This window comes from Phyllobates terribilis, unplaced genomic scaffold, assembly GCF_046119375.1.
Source record: "Phyllobates terribilis strain yellow unplaced genomic scaffold, ASM4611937v1 Scaffold_4__5_contigs__length_816908805, whole genome shotgun sequence".
In the NCBI taxonomy this organism is placed as follows: Eukaryota; Metazoa; Chordata; class Amphibia; order Anura; family Dendrobatidae; genus Phyllobates; species Phyllobates terribilis.
The window spans coordinates 363,550,455-363,568,763 of record NW_027362764.1 but is presented as its reverse complement, the minus strand read 5'-3'; the positions used below and the strand labels follow the sequence as shown (position 1 = coordinate 363,568,763).

The window sequence follows — 18,309 nt, the reverse complement described above, 5'->3', positions numbered from 1 at the left end:
AATATTTTCACACTGGCAGACAACATGATATGAGCGCAGCATAATTGATTGTTCAGTGCGCATGTGCTGCTGAGATCGATGATCTTTTAAGCCTTAAGATCATTTCACCCGACAGACAAGTGTTTTGTTCGTTCATTGGACAATCAGCAGTCAGTTTACAATGAGAGATTATCCAAAGTAAACTCGTTCCCGATCAGATAACAAAAATGTTTTTTTCTTTTTTGCTTTTTTTTGTCTATTGCCACAGAGACGCATAGGTCTGCTAATATATTTTGTAATGACAATTTTTTTTGCTTATTGTACCATTGTATATGAAAGAAAATTGCAAGTAAGCCTTGATTTCTCTCAATAATAGAAATATTTTCAATACTGTTTTTTTTTCCTGTAAGGCCTGTTAAAAATGGCTAATGTGGTGTGTATACCTTTTTATTTTCTTTGTATTGTAAATATCATTCTATACTTCTGTGTATATTGCTATTAAATTTTCTTTACTTTTTATAATTTTGTAGTGTAAACACCATCCTAAGCTTGATACCTTTGGACCATATATACCGACAGGTCCAAAAAAAATTGGAAAATTAAAAGAAATCTGCATTAAGGTTGAAAAGGAATTTGGAAGACAAAAAATAAATGTAAGTTTTTGCATTTAATCAATTTTAAGTAAAATGCAGCAATAACCATGGAAACATAAGTTTTTACCAGGAATTATTAATTCAGTTATAAAATTTTGTATAAATTAGACCTCTTAGACTGTTTTTCAGCTTTGTATTTGAATAAAATTTATTTCAACGTATGTTCACATGCTGCTTTTTTCTTTGTATCTTTTGCGTATTTCTTGTTAAAAAAAAAAAAAAGTAAAGTTTAGCTTGGTATTTTCTGGAATGAGTAGAGAATAATGAAAAGTAAATACACATACTGCTTTTTTTCCCTCTCCAAATTAAAAAGCCTGTGTTGATTTGACCTGCATTTTCGTTGCTTTTTTACATTACAATTTGAGATTCTTCACTCTTCAATGAAATTGTAATACCAAGAAGGAAAATCACAGGATTGATAGACATGTAAATGAATAAAAATGAAAACCACGTTTTCAAAACATCTCTATTTATTTAGAATTGAACATGAGCACTTCCAGACCTTGGCATGCTATCAATGAGGTTTATTAATGATTGTCTGAGGAATAATTTGTCACTCTTAATTCACTTGGGCAAATCGTCAAGATCTGCAACTGGCAGCTTTTTTATACAATTGCTGACACACAATTAGGCCACGCAGGCTACTCTCCATAAAACGAGCAACATGTGACCTGGCTGTAACGCAAGGTATCGGAAAGACTAAGTGCAACACAAAGGGAAGAGGGGGAGGAAGCCCAAACACTATGGAAAGGGGGAGTGGAGATCCCTAGGCAGATCTAATATCACCCTGCCTACCCTACCATCCCTATATATGTTCCACACCTATCACTGAGCAGGAACCTAAGCCCTGGATGTCCCTAGAGCTTGGCCCTAGATAGGGAGGGGGAGGAGTGAGCACTAGTCAGGCCCCACTACAAACTAAAGACAACAAGGTAGACACCAGAGGAGTAATGGCAACTGTCCTGCAAAGGCACCAGAGAATAAGCTAGCCAACTGCTAGAGCTCCAAGCCTGTACATAGAAGTATCACCGGCAATTCCCTGGAGCAAACAGTGTTTTTAACTCCTAGGCAAGGGTGTGTCAATCTGCAGCAGGAGGGAGGTTGCCGCTGGGTTCTAAAGGAAGGAGGATTAAGAAGGCGTCTGTAATGCCTAGCACAGTGACCTTCTACAGCCAGATCCAGAGCGACTATCTATTATACGTGACACTGGCGTTGTCGTTCCAAAAAAAGTGGCTTCTGGGAAACTTTCACTTTTCCACGTAAAGGGCTCATCATGTTGTTTCCCACATGGTCTCAACACCAAACTGCAGCGGTCAGAGAACTGTGGACATGGATGCTCTGCGTGCCCATGTGCATTCAGCGTGGCAAAAGGTCCCTCTAACAATCATTAATAACACATTTGATAGCAGCCAAGGCATATAGGATTGTGTATTTCTGCATGTGGTGCTCATACTAGATCAGAGATATCAAATACATGAAGGGCCAAAATTAAAAACTTGGTACAAAGTCGTGGGCCAACCTTGATATTTATATAAAAAAAGTCTACAATTGAGTACGTTTTTACTTATCAAATATAACAAAGAACCTTTTCAAATGGAAACAAACTTAACCCTTCTACGACCTTGGACGTGTCCATACGTCCAAGTTGGCTAGTACTTACCGACTTTGGACATATGGATACGTCATATCTTTGATGCGGCACCACGACCACAGTTGTGGTGATCGCATTAACCCCTTAAGGACCCTAGGATTTTCAGTTTTTGCACTTTAGTTTTTTGTTCCCAGAGCCATAGCGTTTTTATTTTTTGGTCAATATGGCCGTGTGAGGGCTTATTTTTTGCGTGACGAGTTGTACTTTTGAACGACATTACTGGTTTTACCATCTTGTGCACGGGAAAACGGGAAAAAAATTTCAAGTGCATTGAAATTGCAAAAAAAAGTGCAATACCACAGATGTGGCACCATTTTCCAAGACCCATAGCGTCTCAATTTTTCTGAATCTGGGGCCGGGTGAGGGCCTATTTTTTGCACGCCGAGCTGAAGTTTTTATTGATACTATTTTGGGGTAGATCCGATGTTTTTATCGCCTTTTATTGCAATGTTGCGGGGACCAAAAAAAAACCTGTAATTCTGGCATTTAGAATTTTTTTCTCTTTACGCCATTTACCGATCGGATTAATTTTTTTTTGATATTGATAGTTCGGGCTATTCTGAACGCGGCGATACCAAATGTGTATGTGGGTTTTTTTTTTTAGAATTTTTATTTTGAATGGGGCGAAAGGGGGGTGATTTTAAACTTTTATATATTTTTTTTATATTTTTAAAAACATTTTTTTACACTTCTTGCTTGCTTCTATAGTCTCCATAGGAGACTAGATGCAGCTACTGTCCGATCGCCACTGCTACATAGAGGTGATGAGCAGATCACCTCTATGTAGCAGAAATGCTCCTGTGCTATGAGCGACGTCCACTAGGTGGCGCTCATAGCGATCATTACATGACAACAACTTGGGTCTGCTGCAGACCCAGGGTTGTCATGCCCACCCATTCAGTGACCCGCGATCACGTGATGGGGTCACCGATGGGCGGGGTAAGTGACGCGCTTATGGCAGAGATTGACAGCGGCATTTAACATGTTAACAGCCGTGGGTGGATCGCGATTCCACCCGCGGCTGTTGCGGGCACATGTCAGCTGTATAAATCAGCTGACATGTGCCCGGTTCAGTGTGGGCTCAGCACCGGAGCTGTAAAGGGGTTAAAGTGTCTGCGCCAACTTGCAGCAGGGCACATCAAGTCGTGGTCCTGGAGGGGGGGGGGTGGTGACGTTCCCCTGCAACTACGATAACAGCGTATCTCAGTGTTTCAGGCAATCCGATTGCCTGAAACATTGTTGCCCAGCCTACGATTGGTACTGTAAGTGTTGTGTTTCTAAGACGGAGCCAAAAGACTGGCACCAAACCAGCGAAGATGCAGCCACAGACGCACTTGGTGCAAGCTGCCCATCTAGGAGAGCCCTTGAGGGCCGGTAATACTCTAAACCCTGCTCCCATTAAATGGAAGGGGGACTTTTGGCAGAGCCCTTCCCAGGCCCACTGTCGCTGTACTGCTGCCATGTGGTGATGTGGCTGGTGCTCAGTCTAGGACCAGGTGAGTACCTCTGCTGGAACCCCAGAAAGCGTAACTTAAAGGAAAATGAGAAAACCGTGCTAAAATGGCAAAATCTAATGCTAACACCACAAAGCACATCGAAACTGCAGTAAACAACAAAGGACTGAACAGGGAGCAGAATAATATAGCTGGCCTAAAGATCAGGTGTTGACCCCTTCCCAATCATCCCCAGACAGCCCCTTCCTGTTAGCTTCAACCACAGGCTGGACAAAATCCCTCCATTGCTCATTGCCAAACAAAGAAGCGTCCTGCGTTGCTTGGCTCCCAGGGATGATGGCGTCCCATCTTGCCTGGGCAGAGAATTTGGTGAAGTACATGGCGTCCTGTATCCTCGCACATCCCACAACACCAGAACTAGACGCTACACCAGATTGGGACAGATTTCCTGCACACGTAGTAACTCCGCTTCCTGGCTCAGGAAAATGGCGGCGCTTGCGACTGGAGACGCGCCTTACCGGATCAGCTGAATAAGAGTGCCTAATCTTTCCTAATTCTCACCCTCCCTTCTGCCGTTGATCGCTAATAAGTACTTGAGCGCGTTAATTTTGGCAATTTTTTTTTCTATGCTTCCTGCAGCCGCCGAGCGTTGATCAGTGACTAGAGTCACTGATCCACACTCGTACTCGCTGTTTTCCATAACTTCCTTTTATTTTTTCACTCACTATTCCCCCTTCCTCCCTCTGCACCACTCCATGTATGTGTCCTACGGCCGCCGAGCCATTGATCAGGCGCACACCACTGATTAGCACCCGCGCTCGCATTTGGCAAGGACTTTTTTTTTTTTGGCACCACATCAGTGTGTGAGTCCTACAGCCGTCGAGCACTAGTCAGTGACTAACATCACTGACCGACCTCCGGTTGTTTTCTTTTTTCACCAAAAAAAAAGAGTAAAAAATCATTTAGGTTAGTTGATTGGACTAGATTAGAGACAGTAAAAATATATACTGTAGTAATCATAGTCTACAGTGTTTTTACTTAATTGAGTTGGTTAGTGTGAGCTCTGGGGAAAAAAAAAAAGTATAATCCGTGCGTCCGTCCTACAGCCATCGAGCGCTGATCACAGCCGCCCATCAGTGATCAACCTCAGGTTGTTGCTATTTTATTATAATTTTTCTTTCTAGATTCTTCTTTTCTAAATAAAAATAAGTTTACACCGCACACACACGCACCTGAATAAAACTTAGTACTCGCACAAACACCAAATACGTAAAAAAAAGGTCCCGCTCATTCCAAACACTGTAATCAGCGGAGGAGGCATATGCCTTCCTTGCCTCCGACACTGATCGTGAGGGAGAGGATCCCACCTTCCTTTATTTTTCTTCCTCCTCCTCCTGTGATGCTGAACTGCCACACAGACACTCCAGGACAGAAACTAAACCAGCTCCCACCGTTATTGACCCCGTATGGACCTCACCCCCAGAAGATTATGAGCCACTGATTCCTGATTTTGTGGCGCAATCAGGAATCAAGTTTGACACCAACAGCCTCACAGAAGTAGACTTTTTCAAAGTCTTTTTCTCTGAGGATTTTGTAAACCTCATGGTGGCCCAAACAAATTTGTACGGCCAGCAATTAGTGGCACAAAACCGCCCATCATTTTCTAACTGGACTCCTTAGTAGAAATGATGACATTTTGGGGCATGGTTTTTCACATAATGAATAAGCCAGAACTTCGGCAATATTGGAGTGTTAATGTTTTGTACAACACTCCAGTGTTGCGCATGGCCCGTAAACTTTTTGAAGCCATCCAAAAATGTTTGCGTTGCAATGATAATACACGGTTTCCTCCCTGAGGTGACTTCAACGTTGACCGTCTTTTCAAAGTTCGACCGGTCATTGACCACTTTAGCATCAAGTTTTCTGAGGTGTATGTGCCCCAAAGGGACATCTGCGTGGATGAGTCCCTAATCCATTTCAAGGGGAGGCTTAAATTCTGGCAATACCTTTCTAGTAAAAGGGCCAGGTACGGAATTAAGCTATACAAACTTTGTAAGAGTACCTCAGGGTACACCCACAAGTAAAGGGTTTATGAAGGGAAGGACACCCGGATTGGACCCCCTGAATGTCCCCCTGTCCTGGGAGTGAGTGAGAAAATTGTGTGGGATTTGGTGCACCCACTGCTTTGTCAAGTTTATAATGTCTGCGTAAATAACTTTTATACCAGCATCCCACTATTCAAGTCCCTCTCTGCGCGAGCTACCACACCCTGCATTACTGTCTACAAAAATCAGAGAGGCCTTCCTAAAATGCTAATTGGTTAGCTGCTCAGAAAGGGTGAGAACAGAGCCCAGTGTAGCAACAACATGCTGATGGTCCAAGACCAGAGGGATGTCCTTTTCTTTCTCTATACTAGGTACCTCTACACAGGTCTACAAAGGCCCTAATCTTTGGAGATCAGTAAGGAGCGGGCCACAGTACTTCTGCAACTGAAGGTGCTCATATCGTACCAGGCAATCATTTCCCTGGTGAGGTCCCTTAAGCACAAAAAAAGGAAGGCTGCAATAGAGATGTAGAGTGTGTTACAGAAGGGGGATAAGCAAGGACACCACTTATCAATGCGACACCTGCTTCAGCAAACCTGGCCTGTGTATTAAAGAATGCTTCAGACTGTACCACACATTCATGGACTACTAAATTAATATCGGACTTGGACTACTCGTGTATGCCAACCTGATGCACTTTATACAACTTGCGTATGCCACTACATTATAAAATTCACATACTAGGAAACGGTAGATCAGTTCCAAAATGTGGTAACTTGTGGGGCATTTCCATTGTTTAGGCACTTCATGAGCTGTCCAAACCGACATGGCGTCCACTTTCAATTCCACGCAATTTTGCATTCTAAAAGTCAAACTGTGCTCCTTCCCTTCCGAGCCCTTTCGTGTTTTCCCCCAATTATGGGTATGGGGTATCAGCATACTCTGGAGAAATTGCACAACGCATTTTGTGGTCCATTTTCTCCTGTTATCCTTGTGGAGAAAAAAAAAAAGTAAAATGTTCATTTTTTCCTCCCACATTGCTTCAGTTCCTGAGAAGCACCTGAAGGGTTAATACACTTCTTGAATGTGGTTTTGAGATTTTGAGGGGTGCTGTTTTTAGAATGGTGTCACTTTTGGGTGTTTTCTGTCATGGACCCATCAAAGTCACTTCAAATGTGATGTGGTCCCTAAAAAAAAAAAAAAAAAAATGGTTTTGTAAATTTTGTTGGCAAAATGAGAAATCGCTGGTCAACTTTTAACCCTTAGAACTTCCTAATAAAAAATTTTTTAAAAAAAATTTGTGCTGATGTAAAGTAGACATGTGGGAAATGCTGGTCTTTATTAACTATTGTGTGGCGTGACTCTGATTTAAGGGCATAAAAATTAAAAGTTAAAAAATTGCAAAATTTTCTCCAGATTTCCATTTTTTCCCCAATAAATAAATGCAAGACATATCGAAGAAATTTAACTATCATCATGAAGTACATTATGTAACGATAAAACAATCTCAGAATCAGCAGGATCCGTTGAAGTGTTTATTACATCATAAAATGACACTGGTCAGAATTGTAAAATTTGACCTGGTCATGAAGGTGCAAACAGGCTTGCTGGGCAAAAGGGGTTGACGCACGAATAAAGTACATTTTAACTAATAGGTCTTAAGGGTCTGATCACGTGACTGGAGAATTGGGTATTTCCTCGCTGGCATGGGCGTATATAGAAACCCCCCCCCCCCCTTTCCTCACCAGAATAAAAAAAAACGTAATATTTGGGGGGGGGGTGTCACAGAAGCGCATACTTTGCAACTTGCAATTCTCCTATTGAAGCCCATATATGATGCAAGTTAAATTGCCCCCCAAACACAGTATATCACCACTGTGGATTGCTCCACAGTATCCTCCACATGCACTGTATGATGACCCTACTGTACCTTCATAGAGAATAATGGGCCTCACATAGTCCTCCATACAGAATAATGGGCCCCACGTAGTCCTCCATACATAATTAAGTACAAACTCCCAGATTTGGCCCACGGGCCTGAGTTTGACATTTATGTACGGTACTCAATGGTGAATAAATCGAGATGTTTTGAGAATTTTGTTTCCATTTTTCATCATTTGCATATTGTTAAAGAAGCACTCCCATCAAAATTTTTATCTTAACTCTTTCTCCCCTGAACCTGTTTTCACCTTCATGACCAGGCCAAACTTTACAATTCTGAACTGTCACTTTGTGGTAATAACTATGGAACGCTTCAACAGATCCCAGTGATTTTGAGATTTTTTTCGTGACATGTTGTACCTCATGATCGTGGTAAAATTTGGCCAATATAAATTTATTTGGCGAACATTTATCAATATTCAATATTTATATCTTTAAACCAGTTAGTCATGCTGTATAAAATGACTTGTAAATAACATGTCCCATATGTCTACTTTTTACATCTTCGTCATATTTGAAACATGTTTTTTTTTTTTGCTAGGAAGTTAGAAGGGTTAAAAGATGAGCAATTTCTAATTTTCCAACAAAATTTACAAAACCATTTTTTTAGGTACTACATTACATTTGAAGTGACTTTGAGGGGTCTACATGATAGAAAATACCCCAAAGTGACACCATTCTAAAACTGCACCAATCAAACTGCTCAAAACCACGTCCAACTGCACATTGCATCACTAACAAAGCAGTGGGGGCAGTGTAGATAGTAGCTAGGATGTGACGGGTTCCCTTTAATGCAACGTGGAAGGAAAAGATTTAAATTTTACTTTTTTTTCACACAAATTTTACTTTAGACCCAATTTTTTTCTTTTCACAAGGGTAATAAGCGAAAATGGACCCCAAAACTTGTGCAGTTTCTCCTCAGTACGCCGATATTCCATATGTGTAGGGAAAAGTACAGTTTAACTTTTTGAACGCAAAAATAGCTGTAATCAAAAGCGGAAGCCATGTCGTATTTGGGGAGTCCCATTAGAAAGCCCCCACAACTGAAATCATTTTGGAAACTGGGCCCCCTCGAGGAATGTATCTACATGTGTGGTGAGCAACTTGAACCCCCAGATGCTCCACAGAAGTTTATAATGTAAAGCCATGAAAATTAAGTCCATTTCCACAAAAATGTTCTTTTAGCTCCAAAGTTTCACAAGGATAGCAGGAGAAAACTGACTCCAAGGTTGTTGTGCAATTTCTCCTGAGAACACAGATACCCCATATATGGTCGAAAACGGACTTTTGAGGCACAGTGCAAAGCTCAAAAGGGAAGAAGTGCCGTATTGGAGTTCAGATATTGCCTGAATGGTTTGAGGCGGGCCATGTCACTTTGACAAAGCCCCTGAGGTGTCAGAACCGCAGAACCCCTCCCCACCTCCTCATAAATTACCTAATTTTACAAACTATACCGCCCAATTAATCTAGGGGTGCAATGAGCATGTTGAGACGACAGAATTTTAGACCATTGGGATGTGAAGAAAGGATAATCACGTTTTTACCACTAAAAGTGTTTTGGCCCCAAGTTTTTAATATATATTTTTTTCGGGATAACAGATAAAAATGGAACTCCGTTTGTTGTGAAATTTCTTCTGAGTTCACCAATAGCCTCCATGTAATCGTGAAATACTTTTTACGCACAGTGCAAAGCTCAGCTGGGAAGGAGCGCCATGTTTAGTGCAGATTTTACTTTTATGGTTTGCGGGTGCCATGACCCGCTAGGAGAGCCCCTGAGGTGTGAGAACAGCAGAACCCACTCATAAGTGAACCCATTTTACAAACTACACTTCTCAATGAATTCATCTAGGGGTGCAGTGATACAATTGACACCATAGGTGTGTCACAGAATTTTATACCATTGGGCAGTGAAAAAAATTTCATTTTTACCACCTAAATGTTGTTTTGGCCCAAGATTTTACATTTTCACACTGGGCAATGGGTAAAAATGGCTCCATAATTTGTCCCACAATTTTTGCATAACGTAGAAATACCCCATATGTGGCCGTACAGTACTGCTTAGCCACACGGCGACATTCTGAAGGAACGGAGCGCTATTTCCCTCCTGGTGCTCAGATTTTTTTTTTTTTTAGAATAGTTTGCGGATTCCATATACAGAGCCCCTAAGTGCTAGAAGAGCAGAATCCCCATTCAAGTGACCCCCACTTTGGAAATTATACTCGACTGGAAATCTATCTATGTACATGTAGTGATGATTTGACTCCATGGGTATTTTCCAGAAATAAGCAGCAGTGGATGTTTGAGTGAAAATTGCAAATCTGCTATTGTAGTACCCAGTACTTTGTACCTAGCTCGTGCTTCTGGAGACATGCACCCTTAAGTTAGACTGGCTCTCATCGCTACAGAAATGTCAAACGTGGTTGCTAAATGTGGTTTAGGCACATTGTGGGGCTCAGAAGGGAGGGGGCATTTGGATTTGGGAGCGAAGAATTTGCTTAATTTATTTTGGGGGTGTGGGGAGCCATAGTGCTTTTTTCCAGAACATTTGTGCTACAAGTATTGTGAAAGCCCCCTAAATTTCCGTTAACAGATGATGGACCTGATTGGGGGACTTGCTATTTTTGTGGATTGAGTTGAAGCTTTTATTGGAAACATTTTACTTTAACATTTGGGATAACCTTTATTCTGTGCTCTACACTGAGCACTTGCATCGGGTTTTCCATATAAATCTCCGAATGACATAGTTCAGATGAAACCACCAAGGGATCCATTCACTATGAGTCTGCAGAGTTACTCTTCTCTCCATGCTTCATCTGGCCTCTATTCAGTAGTTTCCTTCTTTCCAGAAGTGCACAAAACTGACGGACCACGATTTTATGTAGACTGACACCGCCAAATCAATGCCTTCATCTGACTCGTTACAGGGAATCTTCCGCTCGAGGGTTCCATCTGAATCACATATTTCCGAGATTTACCCGGAAACCCCTGTGTAAGAGCTCAGTGTAGAGGGCAAGATAAATGCGAGCCGAGCCTTACTGCGATCTTTGGGAGGCAGCATGAACAAATCAACAGCATGTTAAGAATTGGTTTTATTTATTTTTTACGCCGTTCCTCGTGCTGTATAATTGATTTGATGACTTTATTCTTCGGGTCAGTGCGATTACTGAGATACCAGATTTATATATTTTTTTTATGTTTGACTGCTGTCGCATGCTAAAAGTTATTTGCAAAAAAACATAACGCTATATTTTGAGAGCTATAATTTTTCCATAGTACTGCCGACAGTCATGTGAGGGCTTGTTTTTTTGCGGGACGAGTTGCCGTTTTTATTGGTACCGTTTTCGGGCACATTACATTTTTGGATCGCTTTCTAGTCCAATTTTTGGGAGGCAGAATGAACAAACCAGCAATTCAGGAATTTTTTAATTTTTTTTATTTTATGCTTCCCAGCATGTGGTAAAATTATAAAGGCAGCTTTATTCTACGGGTCAGTACGATTACAGTGATACTACATTTATCATTTTTTATGTTCTGGTGCTTTTACACAATAAAAACGATTTTCTTGAAAAAATAATTTTATTTTTGCATCACTTTATTCTAACAGCTTTAACTTTTTTTTTTTTTTGCTGATGAAGCTATATGGCAGCTTTGTTTTTTGTTGGACAAAATGATGTTTTCAACTATGCCATTTATATTTACATTCTCCTTTTTGATCGCGTTTTATTAACCTTTTTGTTTGGCTGTGTGATGAAAAAGCTTCATTTTTTTACAATGTTCACTGAAGGGTTTAATTAGTGAGACTGTTTTATAGGTCAGGCCATTGCGGACAGAGTGATGCCATTATAATATAATTTTTTTTATTTTTTTAGATTTATATTTATTTTTTTTACTTTGTCCCACTATGGGACTTTTACTTTCAGCAGTCTGATTGCTGTGATAATGTAATGCACTAAAACTGTCAGCTTGCTCTCACATAAACTTGTTAAACCAAGGTCTAGAGCCTGGTGATCTGGATGTCTTCATGATGATGTCGGGTCACCATGGCAACGAATGGCCACTCGCGATGACATTGCGTGTGCGCTGATTGGAGGGCAGGGGGAGCCTCCTCCCTCTGCTTGCGTTTTAAATGCTGCGATCGATATCAATTGCAGCATTTAGGGAGTTAAACTGCCTGGAATGGCACCGCTCCTGGCAGTGAGAGCCAAGTATCAGCTGTCATGTAAGATGAACATCCGGCGGTGATCGCTCGCACACAGCTTCTGTTCGCCTGGCGATCGCCATGAAGTACATATATTTCATCGGTCGGGAAATCCTTCCCTTCCATGACGTGTATACATACTACAAATGCCGGGAAGGGGTTAATATATTGCAGTCATCATATTATATAACACTGTGTATTTACAATTCATCATTTTGTCTTTCCACCTAGTAAATTCTTATTTTTTCTCTGCTCTATGTAGAAACAGGGAGTCTAGTTTCCCTTCAAATTTCATTCATCTGTTAATTCTCCTGACTCGGCTAATAATCTTTTTATTTGTATAACGCCAGCATATGTTCTCTCCTCCCCCCTGCCAGTGTAATAGGCAGTGACTCATGAGTCATTCAAGGAAAATTAACCTTCTTTTTCTACATAGAGCTTAGTCTGTATTTAATCTCCTGATGTCATGGACCTAAAGGAAAACAGAAGAATTAGCTGTGTAGAAAGGCAAAATGAGCAATTGTAAGTGCGCAGTGCTATAGAATATGATGACTGCAATATATTCAGAAGATAAAAACTTTGATGGGAGTGCTACTTTAACTATGGTACTTTATCTATGGATCCTGTGATTTCCATAATTCCATGACTCTTTTTTTTTTTTTTTCTTGGTTTTGCAGTTTTAATGTTGAGGGTGACAAATCTTGGAATCGCATGTTTAATGGATCGCGTCTTGTTAAGGCTATGTGCCCACGATGCAGAAATGCTCAGGATTTTTTCCTGCACGTTTCTGCATCTCCCTGGCAGAAAAAAACGCATGCGGATTGTTTTCCTGCCAGGGACATGCGGATGTGAAGCGTTTTTCACTTGTATTTCCGCATGCGGCTTGACAAGCGCTTTCCAAGCGATTTTAGCATCACTTGGAAAGTGCTTGTCAACTTGGTCACACTATATAAATCCATGCAAACAGCATGGATTTATATAGTGTGACCCGAGAGAATGTCAAAAAATAAAAAATAAATATATACTTACCCTCTGATGGCCCCCGGTGTCTTGCTTTCCCTCCATCCTGGCTGCCGGCCGCGGTACACTGCACTGAAGGATCTGCCGACGTCAGCATCGCGTGACCCGTCACATGACTATGACGTCAGTGCAGGTCCTTCAGTCCATCGCGAACTGGCATGAGAGGAGGAGCGCACCGTGGGCCGCCAGAAGGTAAGTTTATATTTATTTTTTATTTTCTTCTTTTTTTTTTTTTTTTACAGGTTCTATGGTACCCGGGTCCAGAAGAGTCTCCTCTTCTCTAGACCTGGGTACCATCCGCACATTAGAACACATGGAATGCGCATCTACATATACTGTGATGCGTAATCCATGCGGTCTAATGCAAGTCAATGGCGGCGAAAACGCAGCACTTCCGCAAAATAATTGGTAGTGCTGCGTTTTTTCCCGCAATGATAATCCGCAGCGGAAATTTCCGCAGCATGTGCACAGCACATGCGGATTATCATTGGGGAACATGTCAGGCCTTCTACCAAGCGTTTTTTAAGCATTTCTGCAGCGTTTTTGCCGCTGCGGAAACGCTTAAAAAACGCATCGTGAGCACACAGCTTAACAGAAAAATGCTGGGGAAAAAGAAAAAAAAAGTCAAACGCATGTTCAAATGCGTCCTTTCTATGTTAAATGGTAAAACCCCAAAACATCTATTTGCAGTGTTTTTGGACAACGGGGCAAAAAAATAGAGCTACTTTTAAACATGCCATTTTTAGCTACTAGTGACACCTTTTTTTTTGTTTGTTTTTTTTATTCTAAATGTGAGCATAGTATCAGTGGAAAAATTTGTTTTGTTTTTTTTTTTGTTTGTTTTTTAAAGTCTGTAAAGAGTTTGTAAGCAAATAGATACTGATCTTAGTTTTGTCATTTAAAACCACTGGCTGTGTCTAAGACCTTAACCCCTTTCTGATATGTGCCATACCACGACACATGTCAGGTCCCTCCCTTTGGTGCGGGCTCAGATTAAATCATATTTTATTGAGAAAAGTGATGTTTTGAGTCTTTTTTTTTTAATTTATTTTTAAATTGCTTATTAGTTCCCCAAAGGAACTTGAACATGTGATCCTACTATCACATTGGTAGTGCACTACACTTTTTATACCAAACCCCGATTGTAGGAGCACCCGATAGGCTGAGACAGACCTGGTTACCGTTGTTGGGCCTCCGGTTGAAATGGCAAACCATTGGCACACTGCGGTTACACAGTACAGGTGCCAATGGGCTGACAAAGGTAGTATTCTTCCTCTGTCAAACTCTTAATGTGCTGCTATCACAGCAATTTAATGAGGGGTTAACTCTTAAGAGTGAGCCAAGTGCTGTGGTCGTCAATTTCCAGCAGTCCCATAGAGAATGAATGGAGTTGAAGCGCTTATGTTGGACCTTTGCTTCATTCTGTTGGGGCTATGTAGAGCCTTGTTCTCTAGCTTGGGGAGTGTAAAAATAGTTAGACCCCTGCAATCAATAAGTTATTTCCTTTTGTAGCTATAGGGAATAATTATAAACTTGACACATCTCCTTTTATTACTGGTATACAATTTAATTTTGATCTTGGATTGTCCTTACATTTTTTTTAGCCTGGTTCTCTTTCCACTTTAAAGTATTAGCCTGACGTTTTGTCTTTCACTGTACAGTTTTGTTGCTTCTTAAGTTATCAATAACTAAATGTCAATTCTGTTTTGGATTGTCCAGCTTATTTCTTTTATTCTCTTTCGTTAGGTTTTGGACGGAACACGAAGTCAGTGGTCTTTCAGTACTGGTGGGTATTTATTAAAGGTATTGAACACTTGAACTTTTATTTTAATACTTTTGGGAAATGATTTTGTGGCATTTGCTAGTTTATAAGTACCGAATTTTTCGGACTTTAAGATGCACCCCAAAGGTGTAAAATAGAAAAAAAAAATATTTTTATAAGATGGGAGTCCATCTTATAGTCTGAATAGGTACGGTATCTTACCTGGGGGCAGTGGAGCGAGGGTCACAGGTGGCAGGTTTCCTCAGGAAGTCGGCGGCTGCAGCAGAAGAGGTCAGATGCTGTGGAGCCTGTGCCTGGCTGAGGCCCTCAGCCCGGCGGGGCCCGAGGCACGTGTCGGGGGCCGAGGCCAGGTGGTGAAGCAGAGCAGCCTGTTCAGGTTTCTAGTGTACGTGGCCATTTTCTTGTAGGTCACAGCTCTAGGAAAATGGCATGCACACCAGAAACCTACGCAGGCCGCACTGCCTCGCGGCCCGACACTAGCCCTAGTACTGGTCAGGCACAGGTCCCAGCCCCCAGCCCCAGCCCCAGCCGCTCTTCCTCACCTCTACTGACACCACCACCGCCTTCCTGGAGGGCCCTGTGATCCCACTTCACCACCACTGCAGATGACATTCAAACCATAAGACGCACCCCCCATTTTCCTCCCAAATATTGGGGGGAAAAAAGTGTCTTATGGTCTGAAAAATACGGTATATGTTCTCTTAAAGGGGAATTATATTCTTGCTAAAAGAACTTTCTGTGGTTGTAAAACTTCACGTTTATTTTAAATAATTTAAAACGTCATCAAATATTAGAAACATTAGAAACTCTGCTTACCCACACATTTCAGCCTCAGTCAAGGTATCAGTTTACTGGATTTCTACACTGTGTGCAGAATTATTAGGCAAGTTGTATTTTAGAGGATTATTTTTATTATTGATCAACAACTATGTTCTCAATCAACCCAAAAGACTCAACCCAAATATTCAAGCTCAATATTTTTGGAAGTTGGAGTGGTTTTTTTTTTTAGATTTGGCTATCTTAGGAGGATATCTGTTTGTGCAGGTAACTATTACTGTCCCGAATTACTAGGCAACTTAATAAAAACCAAATATAATCCCATCTCACTTGTTTATTTTCACCAGGTAAACCAATATCCGTGCACAAAATTTAGAAATAAACATTTGACATGCAAAAACAAAAACCAAAAAAATTAGTGATCAATATAGCCACCTTTCTTTATGATGACACTCAACAGCCTTCCATCCATAGATTCTGTCAGTTGCTTGATCTGTTTTCGATCAACATTGCGTGCAGCAGCCACCACAGCCTCCCAGACACTGTTCCGAGAGGTGTACTGTTTTCCCTCCCTGTAGATCTCACATTTTATGATGGACCACAGGTTCTCTATGGGGTTCAGATCAGGTGAACAAGGGGGCCATGTCATTATTTTTTCTTCTTTTAGATCTTTACTGGCCAGCCACGCTGTGGAGTAGTTGGATGCATGTGATGGAGCATTGTCCTGCATGAAAATCATGTTTTTCTTGAACGATACCAACTTCTTCCTGTACCACTGCTTGAAGAAGTTGTCTTCCAGAAACTGGCAGTAGGTCTGGGAGTTGAGCTTCACTCCATCCTCAACCTGAAAAGGTCCCACAAGTTCATCTTTGATGATACCAGCCCATACCAGTACCCCACCTCCACCTTGCTGGCTTCTGAGTCGGAGTGGAGCTCTCTGCCCTTTACTGATCCAGCCTCTGGCCCATCAATTGTCACTCTCATTTCATCAGTCTATAAAACCTTTGAAAAATCAGTCTTAAGATAAAACGTCAAGAATGGGCCAAAAAATATCTTATGTTTCTTGTTCAAAGGTGGTTGTTTTTCAGCCTTCCTTACCTTGGCCATGTCCCTGAGTATCGCACACCTTTATGCTTTTTGATACTCCAGTAACGTTGCAGCTCTGAAATATGGCAAAACTGGTGGCGAATGGCATCTTGGCAGCTTCACGCTTGATTTTCCTCCAATTCATGGGCAGTTATTTTGTGCCTTTTTTGGCCAACACGCTTCACGCTTGGCTATTTGCCATGAAACCCTTGATTGTTCGGTGATCACACTTCAAAAGTTTGGAAATTTCAAGACTGTTGCATCCCTCTGCAAGACATCTCACATTTTGCCATAGGAAAGGAAGTTGCCTAATAATTAAGCACACCTTATCATTAGTCAACACCCCTCTTCATTACAGAGATGCACATCACCAGATTTACTTAATTGGTAGTTGGCTCTCAAGCCTATGCAGCTTGGAGTAGGACAACATGTATAAAAAGTATCATGTGATCAAAATACTCATTTGCCTAATAATTCTGCACACAGTGTAGAGTGAATCCGACAGGTCCGTGCGACTTCTTCCCTGATGCATATGCACAGTTGTTTGAGCTGACTCTCCCTCAGCCTCTTCTTTGTTGCATGATATCTTCCTGTACTTGTTCCAACTTTCCACCTCGACGCTACAGGTTTGCTGTTCTCAAAATGTCATGATGAAGGCGCATGTGACAAGACCTGGCAATCAGCTGCCTGTCTAGGGCATATTTATCAGGCTAAAAGCGCAAAAACTCGGTTGAAATCTGCAAGAAACATTAGTCTTTCATAAATTCCAACAGATTTAGTATGTTAACATTGTTTTGTTACTTTTTGTGCCTTGTCCAACAACTGGGCAAAGCCTTTGCGGAAGGCTGTGTTGGACAAAGTAAGCCAACTAATGTTATATGAGAACCTAATAAAAGATCCCTCTGTATATGACATAAGGCATTTCCAAGGCTTATATTGCACCACTTTCAACCTATAATAGAAGGCATATATCCCAAAATGTAACCACACAAACAGGTGAAATTTAGAACACTACTCGAGCACACAGAACATGATATACCAAAGAAGAACTACTTTGAGTAATAAGGAGTAAATAATCCATTGTTAAATAAATTCATGATTTTATTAAGGACACCAAAATGACAAGACTATTTAAAAAAATACAGAGGCACAAGACATAATAAACACACAAAAAATATATTAACCCTTTCAAGCTTTCCTGACCAGTGTCACATTACGAGGTAATAACTCTGGAACACTTCCAACGGATTCGGTGATTCTGAGACTGTTTATTCGTGACATATTGTACTTCATGATAGTGGTAAAATTTCTTTGATTTGACTTGCATTTTATTTGTGAAAAAAATCGGGAATTTGGCGAAAACTGTGAAAATTTTCAAACTTTTAATTTTTATGCCCTTTAAATCAGAGTCATGTCACACAACATAGTTGCCGTAATAACATTTCCCACATGTCTACTTTACATCAGCACAGTTTTGGTAACATTATTTTTTTGTTGTTGTTAGGAAGTCATAAGGCTTAAAAGTTGACCAGCAATTTCTCATTTTTACAATAAAATTTACAAAATCCTTTTTTCAGGGACCACATCACATTTGAAGTTACTTTGAGGGGTCTGTGACAGAAAATACCCAAAGGTGACACCATTCTAAAAACTGCGCCCTTCAATCTGCTCAAAACCACATTCGAGAAGTTTATTAACCCTTAAGGTGCTTCACAGGAATTT

General features: G+C 41.0%; 1 protein-coding gene across 4 annotated transcripts in view; it reads left to right on the top strand.

Annotated features, from left to right (window-relative positions):
• LOC141265406 (uncharacterized) overlaps positions 1–18,309 on the top strand; it is a 124,645-nt gene that overhangs the window by 49,483 nt on the left and 56,853 nt on the right. For all 4 annotated transcript variants that reach the window (XM_073678462.1, XM_073678459.1, XM_073678461.1 and 1 more), the window contains exons 7-8: positions 510–632; positions 14,688–14,727. In XM_073678462.1, coding sequence (XP_073534563.1) covers positions 510–632; positions 14,688–14,727 — 163 coding nt within the window. The remainder of the gene's footprint in view (positions 1–509; positions 633–14,687; positions 14,728–18,309) is intronic.